General features: G+C 42.1%; 1 protein-coding gene across 2 annotated transcripts in view; it reads right to left on the bottom strand.

Annotated features, from left to right (window-relative positions):
- Positions 1-8,547: 8,547 nt before the first annotated feature.
- Positions 8,548-20,638, bottom strand: part of rab35b (RAB35, member RAS oncogene family b) — a 61,514-nt gene continuing 49,423 nt past the window's right edge. Inside the window, exons 4-6 of one of the 2 annotated variants that reach the window (XM_072587107.1) lie at positions 15,196-15,320; positions 10,878-11,002; positions 8,548-10,785 (exon numbers count right to left, since the gene is read on the bottom strand). In XM_072587107.1, the coding sequence (XP_072443208.1) occupies positions 10,657-10,785; positions 10,878-11,002; positions 15,196-15,320 (379 nt within the window). In that variant the 3' untranslated portion in view covers positions 8,548-10,656. The remainder of the gene's footprint in view (positions 10,786-10,877; positions 11,003-15,195; positions 15,321-20,638) is intronic. The other variant, XM_072587108.1, reaches the window with a different exon arrangement.

Raw genomic sequence — 20,638 nt, 5'->3', positions numbered from 1 at the left:
ACACTACGGGCAATTTAACATGGCCAATTCACCTGACCTGCACATCTTTGGACTGTGGGAGGAAACCGGAGCACCCGGAGGAAACCCACGCAGACACAGGGAGAATGTGCAAACTCCACACAGTCAGTCGCCTGAGGCGGGAATTGAACCCGGGTCTCTGGCGCTGTGAGGCAGCAGTGCTAACCACTGTGCCACCATGCCGCCCTTAACAGAAGGTCAGACCAAAACTTTGTTTTTCAGACCTAACTGTTAAAGAATGTTCAAGATTTTTTTGCTTCATCTGAAAAGGTAAAGATGTCATCACACCACTGGACCAAAAGGTTGCGCTCTCATTGGAGAAGGACAACAGAGTGTAACCTGATGGTCTCCATGCCTCAGATAATGAAGTGAACAATCCTTCTGAGAAGGACAATCGTTCATGGTAACCTCAACCAATGCAGAATTGAAGGCATACTGCTGGATGTTAGTCTGCATCACACACCAGCTGTCCAGATAATAGTTAACTGACCCTTTCTCAGGGAGACAGGCAGGCAGGGAAACAGAGACAGTGTCTGCGTGTGTATGGGGGTAGGGGGTGGAACAACAGTGTTCGGCAAAAATATAAAAATGTTGGCTAGCCACAGGAGGAACAGTGTGGTCAATTCTCCCCCAAACCCCAACACCACAGCAGATTTACCTTCCTCCTTGCAGCAGTTCAACGCAGCAACTCACCACTAAGGGTGAGCAGTAGATTCTGGTCCAGCTGACATTGCCCACGCCCCTCTAATAATAAATAAATAAAATTCTGGGCACTGAACTTTAGGAATGATGTCAAAATCTTGGAGATATTGCAGAAAGTTATCCTTTGAAATTAAGTAAAATGTCTAGCTTCCACTGGCAGATGGCTCAGGCACCAGAGAAAACAGAAATATTGGCAAAAAAGGACCAGAGGAGACATGAGAAAATAATTGTACAAAAAGCAACACAATCTGGAAAGGACTGCTTGAAAAAAGTGTGGTGGAAGAAGTTAGTTAAAAATCAGAAGAGAATCAGAAAAATACTTGAAGAAAAATAACGATTCAGATAAGAAGTGATGAGAGCTTAAATTATTTTTCCTCTATTAAAGATGCAGCCCAATAAGCCAAATGGTTGCAAATTTTGTACGATTCAATGATACATTCATCACTGAAGTTGACAAAAGCCCTTCGGCCCATCGCCCCTACATTGGAATTAGAATAGTTATGTTGTTTTTGCCCATTTTGCAGCACTTAGCCCATAACCTTGAATGCCTTGGCATTGCAAGTGCACATCTAAATACTTCTTCAATATTGAGTGTCTCTCTTACAGGCAATGGCTTCGACATTTCCACCACTGAGTGAAAAAGATTTAAAGATACAGGGCAGTAGGTTTAGAGGATAAACTACACCCTATGGTCATTGATCCCTTCACCAATGGCGAAGTTTCTTCCTGTCTCTATCTCTCAATTTTATACATCTCAATCTCCTTTAAGAAAACCAAATCTAGACTGACCAATCTCTCTTCATAACTAAAACACTCCAGCCCAGGCAACATCCTGGTAAATCTCCTCAGCACTCTCTCAGACGTGATTCCAGAACTGCACAACCAGTTGGGAATGGTGATGGATAATTAAACAACACATTGGAGGCGGCACAAATATTCCCAACCTCAATGATGGAGGAGCCCAACACATCCGTGGAAAAGATAAGGCTGAAGCATTTGCAGCAATATCTTCGGCTAAGTGTATGATGCATCTCAACCTCCTCCAGTGGTCCTCAGCATTGCAGATGGCAGAGTTTAATTCATTCCATATGACATCAATGGAGGGAGTGGAGACTGCAAATGTTATAGGCTCTGATAACATTTCAGCAATAATACTGAAGACTTGTGCTTCAGAACTTGCTGCTCCCCTAGCCAAACTCTTCCAGTACAGTTACAACATTGTTATCTATCCAACAATGTAGAAAATTGCCCAGGTATGTCCTGTACATAAAAAGCAGAACAAATCCAGCCTGGCCAAGTGCTGCCCCATCAATCTATGCTCAATCCTCAGTAAAGTGATGGAAGAGTCACCAACAGGGTTATCAAGCAGCATCTGCTCAGCAATAACCTGCTTAGTGATGCCCAGTTTAGGTTCCGCCAGGGCCACTCAGCTCCTGACCTTATTGCAGCCTTGGTTCAAATATGGACAAAAAAAAAAGAGCTGAATTCCAGAGGGGAGGTAAAAGTGACATCAAGGTTGCATTTGACTGAATATAGCATCAAGGAGCCCTAGCAAAACTGGAATCCATGAGTATTATGGGGCAAACTCTTTGCTGGTTAGAGTCATAACTGTCACATTGGAAGGTGGTCATGGTTGGTGGAGTTCAGACATCTCAATCCAGAACATTTCTGCAGGAGTTACTCAGAATAGTATCCTAGGCCCAACCATCTTTAGCTGCTTCATCAATGACCCTCCCTCCATAAAAGGTTAAAAGTGCAACAAAATCTAGACAACATCCAGGCTTGGGTTGACAAGTGGCAAGTAACATTGATGCCACACAAGTGCCAGGCAATGACCACTTCCAACAACCACCTAACCACTACCCCTTGATGTTAACTGTTACCACTGACTCCCCAACTATCAACATCCTGGGGGTTACTACCATTGGTCAGAAACCAAACTGGACCCACCAAACATTGGTTTCAAGAGCAGGTCAGAAGCTAGGAAGAATATTGCAAGTAACGCAGCTCTTTACTCCCCAAAGCCGGTCCACCATCTACAAGGTGAAAGTCAGGAGATAGAATACTTCCTACTTGCCTAGATGGATACAGCTCAACACCACTCAAGAAGCTGGATACCATCCAAGAAAAAGCAGCTTGCTTCATTGGCACTACGTTCATAAACATCCCCTCCTTCCACCACTAAGGCACAGGATCAGCAGTGTGGAGTGCAGAAATTCAAAGATCCTCAGACAGCAACTTCCAAACCCACAATAACTTCCATCTGGAAGAACGATGGCAGCAGGTACATGGGAATCCCACCACCTGCAAGTTCCCCTCCAAACCACTCACCATCCGGACTTGGAAATATATCACTGTCCCTCCTCTGCTGCTGGGTCAAAATTCTGGAAATTCCCTCCCTCAGGACGTTGTGCGTCAACCTACTGGTTGACTGCAGCAGTTCAAGGAGGCAGCTCACCACCACGTTCTCAAGTATAACTAGGGATGGGCAATACATGGTGGACAGCCACAAATTATTAAAAAGCTTGTAGCCCAAGGATCCTTGACAAGTGAGCTATTTAATAGTATGTACCAATCATGTGCATTGCAAGAAAAAGATTGCGAATTATTTAATATTATTTCCCCGAGTATTAGAACCTAAATATTAGACTTCCCTAGCTGGTGTTAGGGATAAAAGATGTTGGACAGCATCTTAAATTACCACTACTAGGGAAAATTGGGATATACAAACCTAATTTGGGGCTATAGTATATCAGGGTCTAACTCAACAGCTAAACATCACTCACCTTTGCTGTAAGCCACCTTGCACCTACGAGACTAAAAAGCAATTTGCTTCCTTAGAGAGTCTGGTGAACATGAAAGAGTTAAGTTTTGCAATCAGCTTTGCTTTCTGCTGCAAGGATATTTGATGTGGCACAGGCTGGTGGATGCAGGAACATGGTAATAGTCAGTTATTGCCCCAAATGTGCAAGGTGGTGGTGAAAAGTGCTTTATTTTTCATATTGGTAAGATGTAACAAGTTGTGTACCTTAATGATCAGTGTGCTGGGACCTTAACTCTTTACAATTTATAAAAATGACCCCAATGATTGGACAGAAGGTATAGTTAGCAAATTTGTTGATTTGAGATAGGCGAGAAGGCAAGTTGAGAAGATGGTGTAGGGAGGCTACAAAAAAAAATTACAGACAGCTTAAGAGCACACAGATGTGACAAATTGAATATAATCTGAGAAAATGTGAAATTGTCCGCTGTTGCAGGAAAAAACAACATTGGATCTAAATGGGGAGAGATTAGAGCGCTCTGGGATGCTGGGTGTCCTAGCGCACAAGGGATAAAAATGTTCGTATGCAGGTAATTAGGAAAGCTAATACAACATAATTTATCCTGTGGGGAATGGAATACAGAAGTAGAGAGGTTATGTTTCAGACATAACAGGTCACTTGTGAGACCTCATCTGTATACAGTCTATAGTACTGATCACCTTATTTAAGGAGAATGAATGCAAATATGTTGGAAGCAACTTAGAGAAGGTTTAACAGATTAATACCTGGAATGTGCAGGTTATATTATGAGGAAACGTTGAGCAGACCAGGCTTTTAAAACTAGTGGAAGTTCAGAAGAGGAGGTGAATTGGTTGAAACATACAAGATGTTGAGGAATCTTGAAAAGTTGGACGTGGAGATATTGGTTATATAATGGGAGAATCCACAGCTAGGAGGTCACCATTTAAAATTTAGGGGGCATGCATTTAAAACAGACTAGATGATTTCCTTCCCCACCCCCCAGTCAGAAGGTTGAGTTCTTTGGATCTCTTCCTTAAAAATATGGTGGAAGAGGAGTCCTTGAACTTTCTTCACTGTAAAGGTGGAAAGACCGTTGGAAAGCAAAGAGGGTGAAAGGTTATCAAGAGTAAGCAGGAACAAGGGTTTATAGTTACAAATAGATCAGTCATTATCTTATTAAATGACTTATATGCCTGGTTTGTAGATTTGCCCTCTGGTTCCGAGGAATGGTGCATTCTCCTAAATCTTTCAATGTAACAAAGACAATTGGGCAGCTTGGACACAAATTTGTATACATCTTCCTTGACTCGTGAATGCCAATTCAATCATAGTAAAATGCTTTTAAAATTAATTAGATGCTTGACGCTCTTTAGAAGGCCTTCAGAAATGCTGCGAATTCCCTTGAAATAGTCTTTCCTAAGACTGCAATTAGATTTCACTAATCCTATATTTTATTCTTCTCTCATGCTGTCTGCTCTGAAGCCCACACTGGAGTCAGAGACATTTTGCAAACAAACTTACATCAGAGAACCAAGTTGATTAGCAAAATTTGCACTAGTTCCAAACCATTTGATTTTACTATTAACTTGTTACCAACTCATGTGAAGAGATACATACATCATTCAGCTGCAAACACACTGAAAAAGATGGTACCAAGAGAACTCACCACGCTTCAAACCCAAGACTACTACAATTTAGAAGGACAAGGGCAGCAGATACGCTGGCACACCACCCCACCTGCAAGCTCTGTCAAGCCACTCTAGACTTGGGAGACAAATTGCTGTTCCTTTAGAGTCACTGGGTCAAAATCCTGGAATTCTCTCCAGGATTTGTTGGTGTCTTTCACCAAATGGACTGCAACGGTTTGAGAGGTGGCACTCTCTCAACACTCCCTTCATGGGCAACTAGGCAATTAAATGCTGGCCGATACTCACTAATAGGATGTGGGCAATAAGAAAGGGAATCCAAAACAAGATGCACAGTAAAGGCACACACACACAGGGTTACATAAGATGAGATTGCTGTATAAGTCTAGATGACCACCCAAAATGACTGAAGTCAACCTGCCTGTGCACTTCCAAGTTAATTTACATATTACACTGTCATCACCATGCATTCCCAGCAGCGGTATAAGTTATCGGTTCAGCAGGATGTCAACAGCCACGAGACACCAGCAACTTAAAAACCCAATAAAATGACACACATAGTACACAGAAGTTTTAAACCTGGTGTGTGTTTTAGGTGAAAATAAACAAATCTTTAAGCCTTCCTAAAACCGTACAATGAAACAAATATGAGACAGGAAAAAAAAACCAAGAGACTTGACAATGCAAGAGATGCACATGACATGAACACTGTCACATGATAGAGGACATGCATTTTCCAATGCTGCCCATGCACTTCTAGAGGGAACATGCAAATTTAACCAAGGTTCATTTACACAAGACAGAGAAGCATAGTCGCAGCCCTTGTTTATTCCCAACAGGTAGCAGGCAAACCCTACTGTTTATCATTTCCCAGATGTTAATTATCAGACTAGTGCTTAAGCTGTTTTAGGGCTATTTTGACCAGTTCAGCTGATGTCAGCTTTCACCTCCATCCACCCCCATGCTCCAACCACTAGGCCCTGCGTTGCTCATTTTAGTTTAAAAATAGCGAGACTTTTGGACCAAAAGTCAGCTGATACATTTGCTTGTGACACATCCTTTACTAAAAAGTGTTAAATTTCTGGAAAACCGGTAAAGTCACAAACAGTAACAATTCAGGAACTCAAAAATTGAATAGCAGCACGTGTGTGAAAGTTGCTTGCGTGAGTCATGGACCTAAAGCAATATTCCTCACTGAGTGGCAACTTAGGAATTATTTTATGAACTCACCTTAGAAGTCCATCAAATGTTATAGTATTTAATGGTAAGTTGGGTATTTACTTCAACATACCTGCAGTAGATAGTGGGGCCTGTTCTTGTAAGTAGATTATCCTATGTCAATTTTAATTATTGTCAAAGTACAATTAACACCTGGCCACAAATATTTTGTGGGCACACAATACAAATCTGAAGTATGGTAATAAATACAGAAATGACATGCAGATGTTTGAAGAATTCATTTACATGGAAAACACTATACATTTAGAAATAACTGTAGACAGCAAATGCAAAACCACATGCACACTCAAACAGTTGCAAACCTGACCATATTACAAGTCCCATATACAGGAATAAGGAAATGGAGTTACCACCTTGATTCCTGATGAAGGGCTCCTGCCCGAAACGTCGATTTTTCTGCTCCTCGGATGCTGCCTGACCTGCTGTCCAGCACCACTCTAATCTTACCACCTTGAAGGGCAACTAGGGATTGGAATAAACCCTGGCCTGGCAGCAATGTCCACATACTCTGAATGAATTAAAGGAGTAAGTTAAGCACATGTACCAGGTGCACCAATGGATACAGACAAAGCACACAATATGCAAAGATTACAATCCTTGAAAGTTTGTTGGGTGCAGTTTATGTTGATTCACAAATACCTTTTTGTTGTGCTGTACCTGTGGGGGAATGCTTGTGAGCAGCCTGTGCATGATTGCTATATATGCACACAGCTTAAAAGGAATCACTTAAAACAAGAAATAGCTTATGTGTAAGGCATCTACACAATGTTAATGACAATATAAACACAGACATAAAGAAAAGGTTTCAGTTAACAGTTTCCAGAGTGCTTGTATGTATTCAGATGTGCACACACACATGCAAATACAGTAATGAGTTGTGCTCACAACCATGAATTGGGAACATGTACAATATACATTAATTTGTGGTGTATATGCAAGAGTCAAATAAGGCTGGAGTTTAAGAATATGCAAATACATTTATCAAGCACAACTCTTGCACATACAAAGCATCAATAAAAAGATTTTTTTTTAAAATCAACCTGTTTGGATGAATTATGATACCGCTGGAGCAGCTCGGACTGAAATTGGGTCTTCTGGCTCAGAGTTACATTCCCATTGCACCACGAGACTCCTCATCAGTAATAAATACATAGATACACAAACAATGCATCCACGCTCTAACAAAGTTTGTGTACCAGTCTCTGAAGACTGGAACAAAGTATGCCCACTTGGGGTCTTCATGTACAAGATTTTTGAATCAGAATCCCTACAGTGGGGAAGCAGCTCGCTGCCTGAACTGCTGTGCTCTTCCAGCACCACTAATCCAGTAAGCAGGCTTTTCAGCCTATCGCATCCACACCAACCATCCCAACAGCACCCCAACAAGATCCACCCCTCTCATCCTGTCCCTGTAACCCTGACTACTTCAAGAAAATTACAGAATGAGGCAGCCATTTGGCCTATTATTCCGGTGTCCGCTCTGAGTGATTCAATTAGTCCCATTCTGCTGATGATTCCCTCAAAGCCTTGCAAATTTTTCCATTTCCAAGTTCATCACATTGCATACACCACTTTCAGACAGTGTAATTCAGATTATAATGCAACTAATTTTCTTTTCTCTGCTGGTCACCTCAGGTTGTTTTATCAATTACGGTCAATCTGTGCTGTGTGATTACAGAATCTTCTGCCATCTCATTTCTTCAAAATCCTTCATGATTCTTGAACATAATGAAATCTTCAGTTCAACTCTCTGAAGAAAAAGAGCACCACCCGAGTTTCATTTCTAATTTCTCCCCAAAAATAAAGCCTTTCACCCAGTTACTATTCTAATAAATCTCTGCAAACTCAAAGACAGATGTCCTTCCTAAAGTGTGGTGCTCAGGTATTGGCCATAGTGGTCCAAGTAAGGAATTCAATACCTAAACATCTCAGTTACTTAGCAACAAATTCACTTTTGCACTTGCCCAGGCATCTTAGGGCAAATAACTGCAGAGGTATAAAGCAAGTTGAAGAAAATTAGCAGACACCCATAACCATGCTGTGTGTGGATGGAAGTTACACATACAGGAAGTGCACACGCACTCAGGTAAGCACATCCCACATGCATGTGGCACGATAAGGGTATGTGAGGAACATAGGACATTGCAGCTTGCACCACATTTTGCAACAATTTCCGTGTTTTAATACATAATTGTCATTACGAACAGTTGCATAACCAAATGCCACAAGATTTCAGATATTAAGGTACATCTTTGAACAGAAGGGATTCCACAATAACACCTTGCAAAGTAGGTCTTCTCTTTTGATGTCCACTGTGTAGACAAAGAGTACATTTTCTTTAAAACTGTCAGTAAACAGTAATTTTTTTAAAATAATAGTTATTTAAGTTGCTTTTATTCAACAGCCTGTTAAAAAATATTGGCATCCACTATTCCCAATCAAGTACTTGCCTGGTTAGGTACACAGTTTTGAACCAAGGTAGAACTCCCAGTGCAGCGACCAATGAGGCTTCAACCTCCCTCCAGTTAGCCCTTTCCATTCCCCACACTGGCAAACCACATGACACAAATCTTTTCATTTAATAATAATTAGCAGTCAATTTTGGGCAGTTTTGTGTTGCAGATTCCACCCATTCAGATTGCACTGTGAACTCAAATCCAGTGTTCATCCACCTCCCCAGCAGGATTGGCTGACTTTCCACGCAGATCAGGTGATAATGGGTCAGTATATATTTTGTGGGGTGCCGTGTTCAAAGCTATTAAATATTGGTGCTGGGGAAAAATGACTTTCCTTTCAGTGACTGTGTCAACATTAAACAGATCAGGTTGGATACAAAGTACAGCTCTCCATATTTCTCCCTCTAGCGCTCCAAACTCCGGTAACAGCAAAGGCAGAGCAAAGCTCCCTCGATTCTGCTCCAGTCTTAGCACAGCAATCCACATTTCAAGTTGGCCATTTTAACTATTTCCCAGCCAATTGGTGGCTTCGCAGGCTAGAGCTGCAAAACTAATGAAGCAGTAGGGCTGGACCAATGTAAAATGGATTGGGGTTGCCAGAAATCTCTCCACACAAGGCCCCTCAGACCTCGCAGTACAAATTTTGACTCCAGCCATGTGGTCTAGGTATAAACTCTTGTTCCAGTGGCGAAAGACCATTGGACAAGCTAGAGACGAAAAATATGCATTTCAGTATGCAATAACCCCCATGTTGTAATGTGTGCAGTTATTGTGTGGTGGGACTCAGACTTTGTGCTGTTTGCAGTGAGACACCATCACAAATCAATCACCTGCTTCCAGGCTGAAGGACTGAGGTTTAAACACAAACCAAGTTAACATACATGATCAACAAGCTTTTTAAAAACCATGTTCATTCACCTTGCTTTTTTAAATTTTAAACGTCTCCCCCCACCCCCCCCTCCCCCAGTTTATACTTCTCCCCATCTGTTATAGAAAAAGGCTAGTTACTATTCCACACAAGGTAAATGCCAACCAAAATTTCTGGACCCCCTTTCAGTATAAATAGCAGAGTAGTTAGTTAATTAATTGATGGTAAAAAAAAAGTTCAAACGCAAAAAGGGACTCTTGAATACCATTCATAAAACACCTAGTCCAGTGGTGAGCCCTCGCCCCTTCATCTCTTCAAAACGGTTAGCTTAAACTCCCCCTCCACCATCAGCCCCAAACAAACTATAAATCAGGTAATGTCAAGGGGAATCAAATGCAGGGAACAATAAGGGAATGGAAGGAGCAAGTGGCGTTATGTCAATGTTAGTCAGTAGCTTGATTCAAAGAATTCTGCTTTCTTAAAAATAAAAATAAGCGAAGAACGAAGGTGATTCATGATTTCTTGGCATCTGAAAGTATTAGGCAAAGCGTCGATGAAAACAAGTGGCATTAGAAGCTGAAAGGTGTAAGTCATGTGCAGGGTTTTTAAAACCCATGGGTGAGTCAAGTCACATGATCTTCGAGACACCCACACAAAATCAAACTGGAATGAGACGATCAAATCCAATCTTGGCACTGAGCTACATCGGCGCAGTCACTTTCATACAGGGTGAAAAATAATTCAGAAGCTGAAATCTGGGAGCAAAACCACTGAGCTGGCAAGATCCCACATCTGCTGTTGTACGTTATCCTTCCAGCCTGGGAGTGGGGATTGGGGGATGGTGTGTGGAAAGAAAAAAATGTCCATTTTTGACTTCATGATATACAAGTCCAAGTGAAAGGGACTGTTCATTGCAAAGAAGTCTTTTTTGTTGTTGTTCCTCGTTAGCAACACTTTCTCTTCTTTTTACTATTTTTGGATAGTTTGATGACATCATTCTGCTGCTGTTGCTGCTGTTTGGCTAAGTTCTCTTTCTTGGCCCGCAGAACTAGCTCCGTGATGCAGTTGAACATCTGTAAAAGGAACAGAGATGATGAGCCTGATGCACACGAGTGGAGCAGGACAAAGGAGAGCAGACAAGGAAAACAGACCAAAGGCAGCCTACCTCTTCAACGTTGAGGTTCTCCTTCGCACTAGTTTCAAAAAGCTGAATGCCCATCTGTTCTGCAAATTTCTGTGCGTCGTTGGTCTCCACCACTTTGCGAGCTGGGTCATCATTCTTGTTGCCAACTGAAATAGAAGCAAAAGCTCAAATCATTCCTGACAAAGGAAGCTACGCCGAGAATCATGCAGTGATGCAGGATTCAAAACACGCCTTATTGCCAGAGAACTCATTGCAAGTATCTGAACGAACAGTGAAGAATTCCAAAAAACATAAAATTGCTGGAGGAGCTCAGCAAGTGCAACAGCATTTGTGGAGAGAGAAACACAGAGTGTAAAGTTTCAAGCTCAATTCCACTTCTTCATAAATGGAAGGGGGATAGGAAAGTAATGGGCTTTATACTGTAGGAAATAGAGGAGCAAGTAATACAGATCGTCCCCTCTCCCGGCCTCCAACCCAATTAAACAAACATTCTAAAGACTACCATTGAGCAGAAACCAAAGCGGACTGTCAGTATAAATACAGTGGCTACACGAGCAGGTTACAGATGATGAATACTGCAGTATATAACTCACCACCTGACTCTCCAAAGCTTGTCCACCATCTACAAGGCACAAGTCAGGAGTGCGCCTGAATGGGTGCAGGTCCAACAACACTCAAGAAACTGGATACCATCCAGGACAAAGAAACCCACTTGATTGGCACATCCACAAACAAACATTCACTCCCTCCATGACTGATGCTCAAGTAGGATGTGTGTATACCATCTTCAAGAGGCACTGCAGAAATTCATCAAGGCTCCGGAGACAGCACCAACCAAACCCAGGACCACTTCCATTGAGAAAGACTGTACTTTTTGGGTTTCAATACTCAGATGTTTTTACTTTAAGATGCTATTTTTCAAAAAAAAAGTGGGCAAAGTTGAGGAAAGCAAGAGCTCTAAATGCCGCAAAACTCTAAAGCCAGTTCCAAGCTGTTTAGAAAAGAAAGAGTAGGTGTAAGGTTTGCACCTTTACTCTGCAAAAATCCATCACCACTACAGAAACAGCAAGTAGTAGCTACACTGCAATCACAGGCAAGATATATGTATGACTGGATTGGCTGAAAAAAATCAGAACAAGTCCAATCCCTCAAAGCCTCAATCTTCAACATCAAAGCTCGCATCAAAACCAGCAATGAGGACATCCAAACACACTGGCATGTGGGATAGTGGACCAGTTGCTGCGTAAAATGAGAACCTATCAACTTGGCATTTTCAGCAGAGATGCGGTGGACAGACTATGGACAAACTAGCTGTGAAGACATGATGATCCTGCATTTTATACAAGAACACTGTTCCAATCGAATTGGCCTCAATGGACATCAGTACGTTACTGTATCACAACGCACAGAAAGTCATTGTCGTGCAAGTTTAAGCACCACAACATAAAAGACACAAAAAGGTGGGCGTGTGTGAGAGAGAGTGAGAGAGAGGAAGTATTTTAGCAATTGATTGCAGGACACACTCCACCAGACAAACTCGAGCTAATTGACCAGTAACCTCAATGCTAAGCTTGATGACAACTAGCAAGGACTGAATAGTGATCGGGCCCCAGGAATCAACAAACTCACTCATTTCAAAACAAACATCTGTTGGTCTTTTGAAGCATCGATGTGTCCAGCAGTGGGAACACCTTAGTCAAACTCAAGGTCATTCACAAGTGACTTGGAGGTCGCCAGATGGCAACGCGCTGAACAGGACTGACTACATATTATTGAATGTAGGCCATCCCTACAAGATGTCAAGATGTTAACACAGGATCGTACTGCCACTTTCCGTTAGCCAAGATCCTCCTGAAGCTGAGGATAACCACAATCACAAAAGACAAGATGGCTATTTGCAATGCAGAATTTAAAAAGGATATGGATAGTTGAGCTGATCCTCTCCAACAAACCTGAAGCACTAGTGAGGACAATATTACATACAGTTGAGAACCTTCCAAAAAAAAAAAGGGTACGAGATGGAGAGTGCACAAGTTACCCATCAAGTTGAGAAGAACCAACAAGATTGATGGATCACCAAACCAACATGGAACTGGACTGATGAAAGCAAGCTCAAGAGCAGAAGGGCCCAGGAAAATATAGTGTCAAGCAAAGACAGTGCAATAAAGAGAAGTACAGAAAACTGGATAAAGCTGTGAAGAACTGCAAGAAAGGAAAAAAACCAAAGGTGGGCAATGCGATAAGAAAATGAGGGATGCATAAGCAGCAGAATGTTGGAATAACTTCAAGATGCTGTACAGGATCATTGTCTAGCTGTAGCTCCATGCGCAAATTCAATGACTGCACCTCACCAAGTGAAAGTCCGCCTGGGAGAAATGGCCCAAAATCATCCACAGAGCTACCGAGAGCCTGAAGAATAAGATACCTACAGGTAGAACTCCTGAAACATGATTAAAACACTTAACAGAACTCTCAGACCCAATTAACAAGACTTTGAGATGGATGACTGGACGAGGGGCAGAGGAAGACACAAAAAAAGGGGAAGATGGAAACTTCACTATAACCTTAGTCAGTGCAGGAAGTGAATCAACTCTGTTGGCATCACCCCCATCACAAAGCAACTGAACTAATCAAATTTCACATTGTATTCTCAAACAGAACGAGAACAGAAGTAAATAGTTGCCTTCGAGAGGAACAGGAAGGTTTCAGATTTCACAAATCACATATCATGTTGGGAGTCAATCTTTATGCATCATAGACCATTGCATAAAGCAATGGAAGCCACTCAATTAATTTCTAAAAGGCTTTCGATAGCATCTATCATCATTACTTTAGTACAACTCAAGATAGTATGGCATCCCAGAGTACTGTATGAACATATTCAAAACATTATCCCATATTTCAATTTCTGCATCCAGACCAGCATGGTCACCAAGGACTCCAACATCAGATGTACAATAGAAATGCATACTCTCGCATTCCTTTCCCTTCTGGTTCTTGATTTTATCATGAAGGCAGCATTACAGCAAATTTAGATTTGAACTATAAGGCAATAAGAGATGCAGATTTGGGCATATTGTGACAAGTCGACAGGCCTGGATTTCACAAATGACCATCAACCTGTTAGGTGACAAATCACACGCATTCCAAGGGGAGAGTAGTGGCACCAAATTTGGTCTATACACCAGCCAAGAGAAGATATTGATGACTGGATTGCAATAAGACCCTTCCATCATCTCTGGGGCAAACTAAGGGTGTCAATTCCTTCCCCTCTCTAGGGAGCAACATCTTTGGTAATGGAATTGTCGAAACCAGCATCCACAACATGCATCAACAAATCAACATTAGTTTTTTCGAAAGGTTCCAAGCAGTCTGGTCAACCAAAACCAAAAAGACAGCCATGAAACTGTAGCTCTACATGTCCATTGTTATTGTAACTATAAGATATGCTATTTCTCTTCAGTACAGCTGAAGGTCTTCCTTAAATATAACTTCACAAAGTCTTCTTTGGCCAACGCAGTAATCTTTTCCCATTTGTTAATAACCATTCAAGTGCCACTGCAGGGCATTCACCCAGTATACAAGATCTCTCCTGCCAGTCTGTTTGTCTGTCAAAATGTTGCACAAACACCTGTACCCATTCCTCAACACATCCATACAGGTGATGTCTCTCCAAGTACCGCCCAAGGTATTGGATAGGCAGTACTAATGGAAGCACTTTTGCGACAACTTTGTTCTCTTTAATTTCTCAGTGGCATAGTTTACGGTTAGAATAACAATGGACATGTAGAGCTGTGGTTTTATGGCTATCTTTATGGTGTTGATTGTCCAGACTGCATGGAGCCGTTGGAAAACCATTGTTGATTTATGTTAGAATATAGAATCACTACAGCGCGGAAATAGACGCTTCAGCGCAATCAGCCTTTTTGGTACTGCACTGTTTGTTGAAGACTCTTGTTCACCTGCAAAAAAGTGCACTTCTTTTAAAAGGGACCATTGATCAACTATGGCTTGTTTGTCTGGATTGAGGACTCTTGTGGCATGGCAGTGTCCCTACCCCCGGTTCAGAATGCCTGTGTTCAAGTTCTACCTGCATCAGAAGTATGTTATAAACAAGTCTCAATAGGGTGATTTAAAAAAATTATATAAATTTTAGATTTATGTGGGAGCACGGCCACATGTCAGTTAAAAGGGAATGCTGCTTAAGAGAGTGAAGATTGAGTGACAAACACTCATTACCTGATGGGTTAGGAATAAGATTGGCATGCAGAGTTAAGGGCTGAATCATCTGGTAATCTCCAGATGAGAGACTGGGACACAGTGGCAACTTTATACATACCTAGTATCCGACACACATCATCACAATTCTGGTTTATTTCATGTAACCATCGCTTGACGTTTACAAAGGATTCTGCACTGGTCACATCATATACTACTATAACCCCATGCGTGCCTCGGTAGTACCTGCCAAATAAGAAGAGGTAAAAATTACAAAGACGTGGATTGATTTTGATGCTGTCAATAAGCTCATACACCTTTGGTAGAGTCAATTTGAGGGTTCATATAGCCCTCACTTGCTCCTATTCCTTCTAGAGTCATAGAGGTTTACAGCATGGACATGCCGCACAGTTTTCACAATTAATCTAATCCTATTTGTGTTTGGTCCATATCCCTACATAACTAACCCATCCATACACCTGCCCAAATGTTTGTTAAAATGATAAAATTGTATTCTCCTCCACCACCGCCTGTGTTCATTTATATCCAAATGACAATAAAATGTAATATAGAGATTCAAATCTCATCTATCTTGAACTTCAACCCTTCAAACAAAACATAATCCAGACTGACATTGCAGTGTGGCGGGGGGGAGGGAGAGATGCAATATCAGAAATTTTATTTCACAGGCATGATGTTAAAGCCTCACATGCTGATATAAAAGATCCCATGTTTGAAGATCAGAGCTTGCCTCACGTCAAGGACAACATTTATTGCTCAGCACATTTCATCAATGCTGTTTGTGGGACTCTACTATTCTAAATGCCTTGCCTACTAGTATCACAACACTGAGGAGGGTTCAAAATGACTGAGACCTCTAAGTGCTTTGCAGCCTAAGTTGTGTAAGGCATTCTTGAATGCAAGTCTCTTCTTTAATATGAAAAGGCTCCAAACTAAATCAACACTTCTAATTCAGTTTCAAATTCCTTTTATTGGTTCTTACATTTTGTTTCAATACTGAAAAATTTTATTGACAGATTTCTTGATGGAATCTATGATAAAGCAAAATAATTACAGTACCTTAACTGTCATCATGGACATCTTGGGACAATACATAATCCTGCACTATGTCAGAGTTATGACAATGTCTGAACTTTACAAATCCCAGCAATCCAAAAGAAGGGGTAGACTAGCAAAGATTAGATTCTCTGCAGTGTGGAAACAGGGCCTTCAGCTCAACAAGTCCACACCGACCCTCAGAAGAGTAACCCACCTAGACCCATTTCCCTCTGACTGATGCACCTAACACTATGGGCAATTTAGCATTGCCAGTTCACCTGACCTGCACATCTTTGGACTGTGGGAGGAAACCGGAGGAAACCCACACAGACACAGGGAGAATGTCTGTGTGGAGTTGCACAGTCGCCAGGAGGCTGAAATTGAATCTGGAACCCTGGTGCTATGAGGCAGCAGTGCTAACCACTGAGCCACCATGCTGCCAGTAAGGGCACCCTTGAAATAAAGTTATGATACAAAGTGTCATATGCCTTGAACAAGGTTAAAGCAAGTATTTTTGACTTAGAAATCTATAAGTTGCTTTTGCTCAAGGATCTCAGCATATTCAGCTTCTGTACATTCTCAGCCTGAACAGCAGCAAGTAGACTGGAGGTATTTCTGTAATGGAGTTGCTGAAAGCACATACACCAGCCACTGTAGCAATGTTCAAATAGATGTGAACACCAGATGGCATGAAGGTTCACTGGTTAACACTGCTGCCATACCAGGGACCCGGGTTTGATTCCACCCTCAGGTGACTGACTAACTGGAATCTAGCACGCTCCGGTTTTCTCCCAAATCCAAAACATACAGATTAGGTGGGTTGGCCATGCTAAATTGCCCACTGTCCAGGACGTGCAGGTGAGGTGGTTTAGCCATGGGAAATGCAGGGATACAGGGATATGGTAGGGGGCTAGGTGGGATGGTTTATCGAAATCATAGAATCCCTACAGTTTGGGAACAGGCCCTTCGGCCCAGCAAGTTCACACCAACCCTCCAAAGAGCATCCTACCCAGCCTAACTACATTTATCCCCGACGAATGAACCTAACCTACACGTCCCTGAACACTATGGGCAATTTAGCACAGCCAATTAACCTAATCTGCACATCTTTGAATTGTGGGAGGAAACCCACGCAGACACACAGAATGTGCAAACTCCACACACAGTTCCCCGAGACTGCAATCGAACCAGGGTCCCTGGCGCTGTGAGGCAGCAGTGCTAACCACTGAGCCACCATGCTGCTCCAAGTGGGGAGTCTATGTCCTACTTCTACACTTTAGGGATTCTATGATTCTAGATGACTATATACTTGGATATGAGTCAGGTGTTAGTTTATACAAAGGTACAGAAGAGGACAGAGTATCCTTGAAATATTTTATATAATCCCAGCAATAGGAGCATCTCAGATGGTACTCTGGTATTGTGCATCATGGTACAATACTGACTCGTGCAAACCAAATGGCCCTAGAAATGGCTCTTGGTCAGTGCTGAGTTAGCTCATCTGCATGGAAGTGGCAGCAGAGAATCTGCAACGTCTATCAGTCAGTGCCCATAACTCAGGGAGCTTGTGTTGGTTTCAGGTTGCTTTCTTTTATATTAAAAAACGACCTAAAAAACAAATTTCAGCAAATTAAACAGATTAATGCTGATATGCTGCTGAAAGAAAAGAAAAAAGAGATTCTAATTAATTTTTCAGTAAGTAAGTGTTTACTGAAGTCTCCAAACAAGTTGAGGAAGGGAATCCCACTCTGCCACAGCTTGACTAAGTAATAATGAGTCATAGGGCAGCTGACTCACACTGCATGTGAGGAAAGAAACAAGGGTCTAATGTTGCACTGCTTAGCTGACAAGCAGGAATTAGCAATTCAGCCTCTTAAAGACTGTTCCACAGTATTAATTTGATCTTGTTTGCCTGTATCTTATCCATTGACATGTCTTTTAGACCACAAGATTGCAAAACATAGGAGCAGGAATAGTCTATTCAGCCCATCGAGTCTACTTCAATCATTTCAAACCACTGTTGATCAGATAATTTTTAGATTAGATTACTTACAGTGTGGAAAAATGCCCTTCGGCCCAACAAGTCCACACCAATCCTCCGAAGAGCAACCCACCCACACCCATTCCCCTACATTTACCCCTTCACCTAACATTACAGGCAATTTAACATAGCCAATTCACTTAACCTGCACATTTTTGGACCGTGGGAGGAAATCCTCGTAGACATGGGGAGAATTGCAAACTCCACACAGACATTTGCCTGAGGCGGGAATTAAACCCGGGTCTCTGACGCTGTGAGACAGCAGCGCTAACCACTTCTTAGGATAAATCAAGGTTACCACGTATTCACCATCTGCCATTTCTCGTATCATCCGCGAACCTACTGATCATCCCTCCTACTGTCAAATCTAAATTGTCTACATATATCACAAACAGCAAGGGCCCCACTGTACACGCACTTCCAGTAACAAAAACACTCAATCATCACTCTCTGGTTGGGTGACAGGAAGCAATTCGTCAAAGTTTCCTTGGATCCCATGGGCACTTCCTTTTACTATCAGTCTACCACACGGACCTTACCAAAAGCCTTGTAGAAATCCAAGTAGGTTACATCAAATGCGTTGCCTTCATTAGCGCACCTGGTTACCCCTTTAAAAACTCAGTCAAGTTGGTCAGATAGGACCTCTCCTTAACAAAACCATGCAGCCTATTCTTGGTAAATCCCTCCAAGTGCTGATTAATTCTGTTCTTCAGAATTGTTTCCAACAGTTCATCCATCACGGAGATTCGAATACCTGGTGTAGTTTTAGCAAGATTTGTTTAGTTTTATACTTCATTCCCTTTGAATGAAAAGTCAATGGAATATTGGCCTGCCCTGGTACCTGATTAACTCATATGCTGACTTGTTATTTATGAATGAGGGCTCCAAACTTCTTTGGAGCTATACCTATAACTTTCTCATTTAAATGATTGTCAGGGAGGATATGATCTGACTAAGTGCATAATCTCATTTTCCCACATGAGATTTCATCAACCAAAGTTTTTTTGCCCACTCACTTAACCTTATTTATATTCCTCTGCAGACTCCTCATCCTCAGGACATGCATTCCAATCCACTTGCTTCATCCACAAACTTAGCTTTAGTATACTCACAACCATCATCTAACTCGTCAATATATAAAATGATTATAGTACCACCACTGATCCTTGAGGCACTCCATTAGATACAGGTTACTTTATCTCCACTCCCTTCGATTAGTTAGCCAATCCTCTATCCATGCTAACTATACAAACTATACTAAGTAGCCTAATGCATGGTACTTTTCATAGAATCCCTACAGTGTGGAAACAGGCCATTTGGCCCAACAAGTCCACACCGACTCTCCAAAAAAAAAGTAACCCAGCCAGACCCATTCCCTACCCTATTATTCTACATTTCCCCTGACTAAATGTACCTAACCTAAACATCCCAAATTACTACGGGCAAAAGCCTTTTGGAAATTCAAATATATTTACATAAATGTCAGCTGTTCCTCTGTGCATCCTGATGAAGGCCTTGTGCTCGAACAGTCGACTCTCCCACTCCTCGTATGCTGCCTGATTGGCTGTGCTTTTCCAGCACCACACTTCTTGCCTCTGTATATCCTGCTTGGTATTTCCCGAAAATGGTTCAATAAAATATTACCCAGCACCTACGGGGTGGCACGGTGGCTTAGTGGTTAGCATTGCTGCCTCACAGTGCCAGGGACCCAGGTTCAATTCCCGCCTCGGGCGCCTGTGTGGAGTTTGCACATTCTCCCAGTGTCTGCTTTGGTTTCCTCCAGTCTCCTCCCACAATCCAAAGATGTGCAGGTTAGGTGAATTGGCCATGTTAAATTGCCCATAGTGTTAGGTATAGGGAAATGGGTCTGGGTGGGTTGCTCCCCTGGAGGGTCAGTGTGGGCGTGTTGGGCCGAAGGGCCTGTTTCCACACTGTAGGGAATCGAATCTAATCTAATCTATGGGACCAGGAGTGTACTGGTTGATCAAATATTCCAGAAAATCAGGTTTATAAGATCATGAGGAGCATGGATAAGATGAATAGACAAGGTCTTGCTCCAGGTTGGGTGAGTCCAGAACCAGAGGGCATAGATTTAGGGTGAGAGGGGGAAAAGATATAAAAAAAAAAGGGACCTAAGGGGCAAAGTTTTCACGCAGAGAGTGATGCGTGTATGGAATGAGGTGCCAGAGGAAGGGAAGGAGACTGGCATGATTACAACATTTAAAAGGCACCTGGATAGGTACATGAATAAGTAGTATTTAGATTGGTTTGGGCCACGTGCTGGCAAAATTAATTTAGGATATCTGGTTGACAAGGGCAAGGTGGACCGAAGGGTCTGTTTCTGTGCTGCACATCTCCATGGCTCTATGAGGTCCACAATCAATGTAAAAAGACAGAAAGTTATAGAAAATCCCCAGGATACTATGAAGTCACTCCTCAGCCTCTGATGGTCCAGGGAAAATAG

Source organism: Chiloscyllium punctatum, chromosome 17, assembly GCF_047496795.1.
Source record: "Chiloscyllium punctatum isolate Juve2018m chromosome 17, sChiPun1.3, whole genome shotgun sequence".
NCBI lineage: Eukaryota > Metazoa > Chordata > Chondrichthyes > Orectolobiformes > Hemiscylliidae > Chiloscyllium > Chiloscyllium punctatum.
The sequence above is the reverse complement of the archived record's forward strand: the minus strand, read 5'-3'. Positions and strand labels throughout refer to the sequence as shown.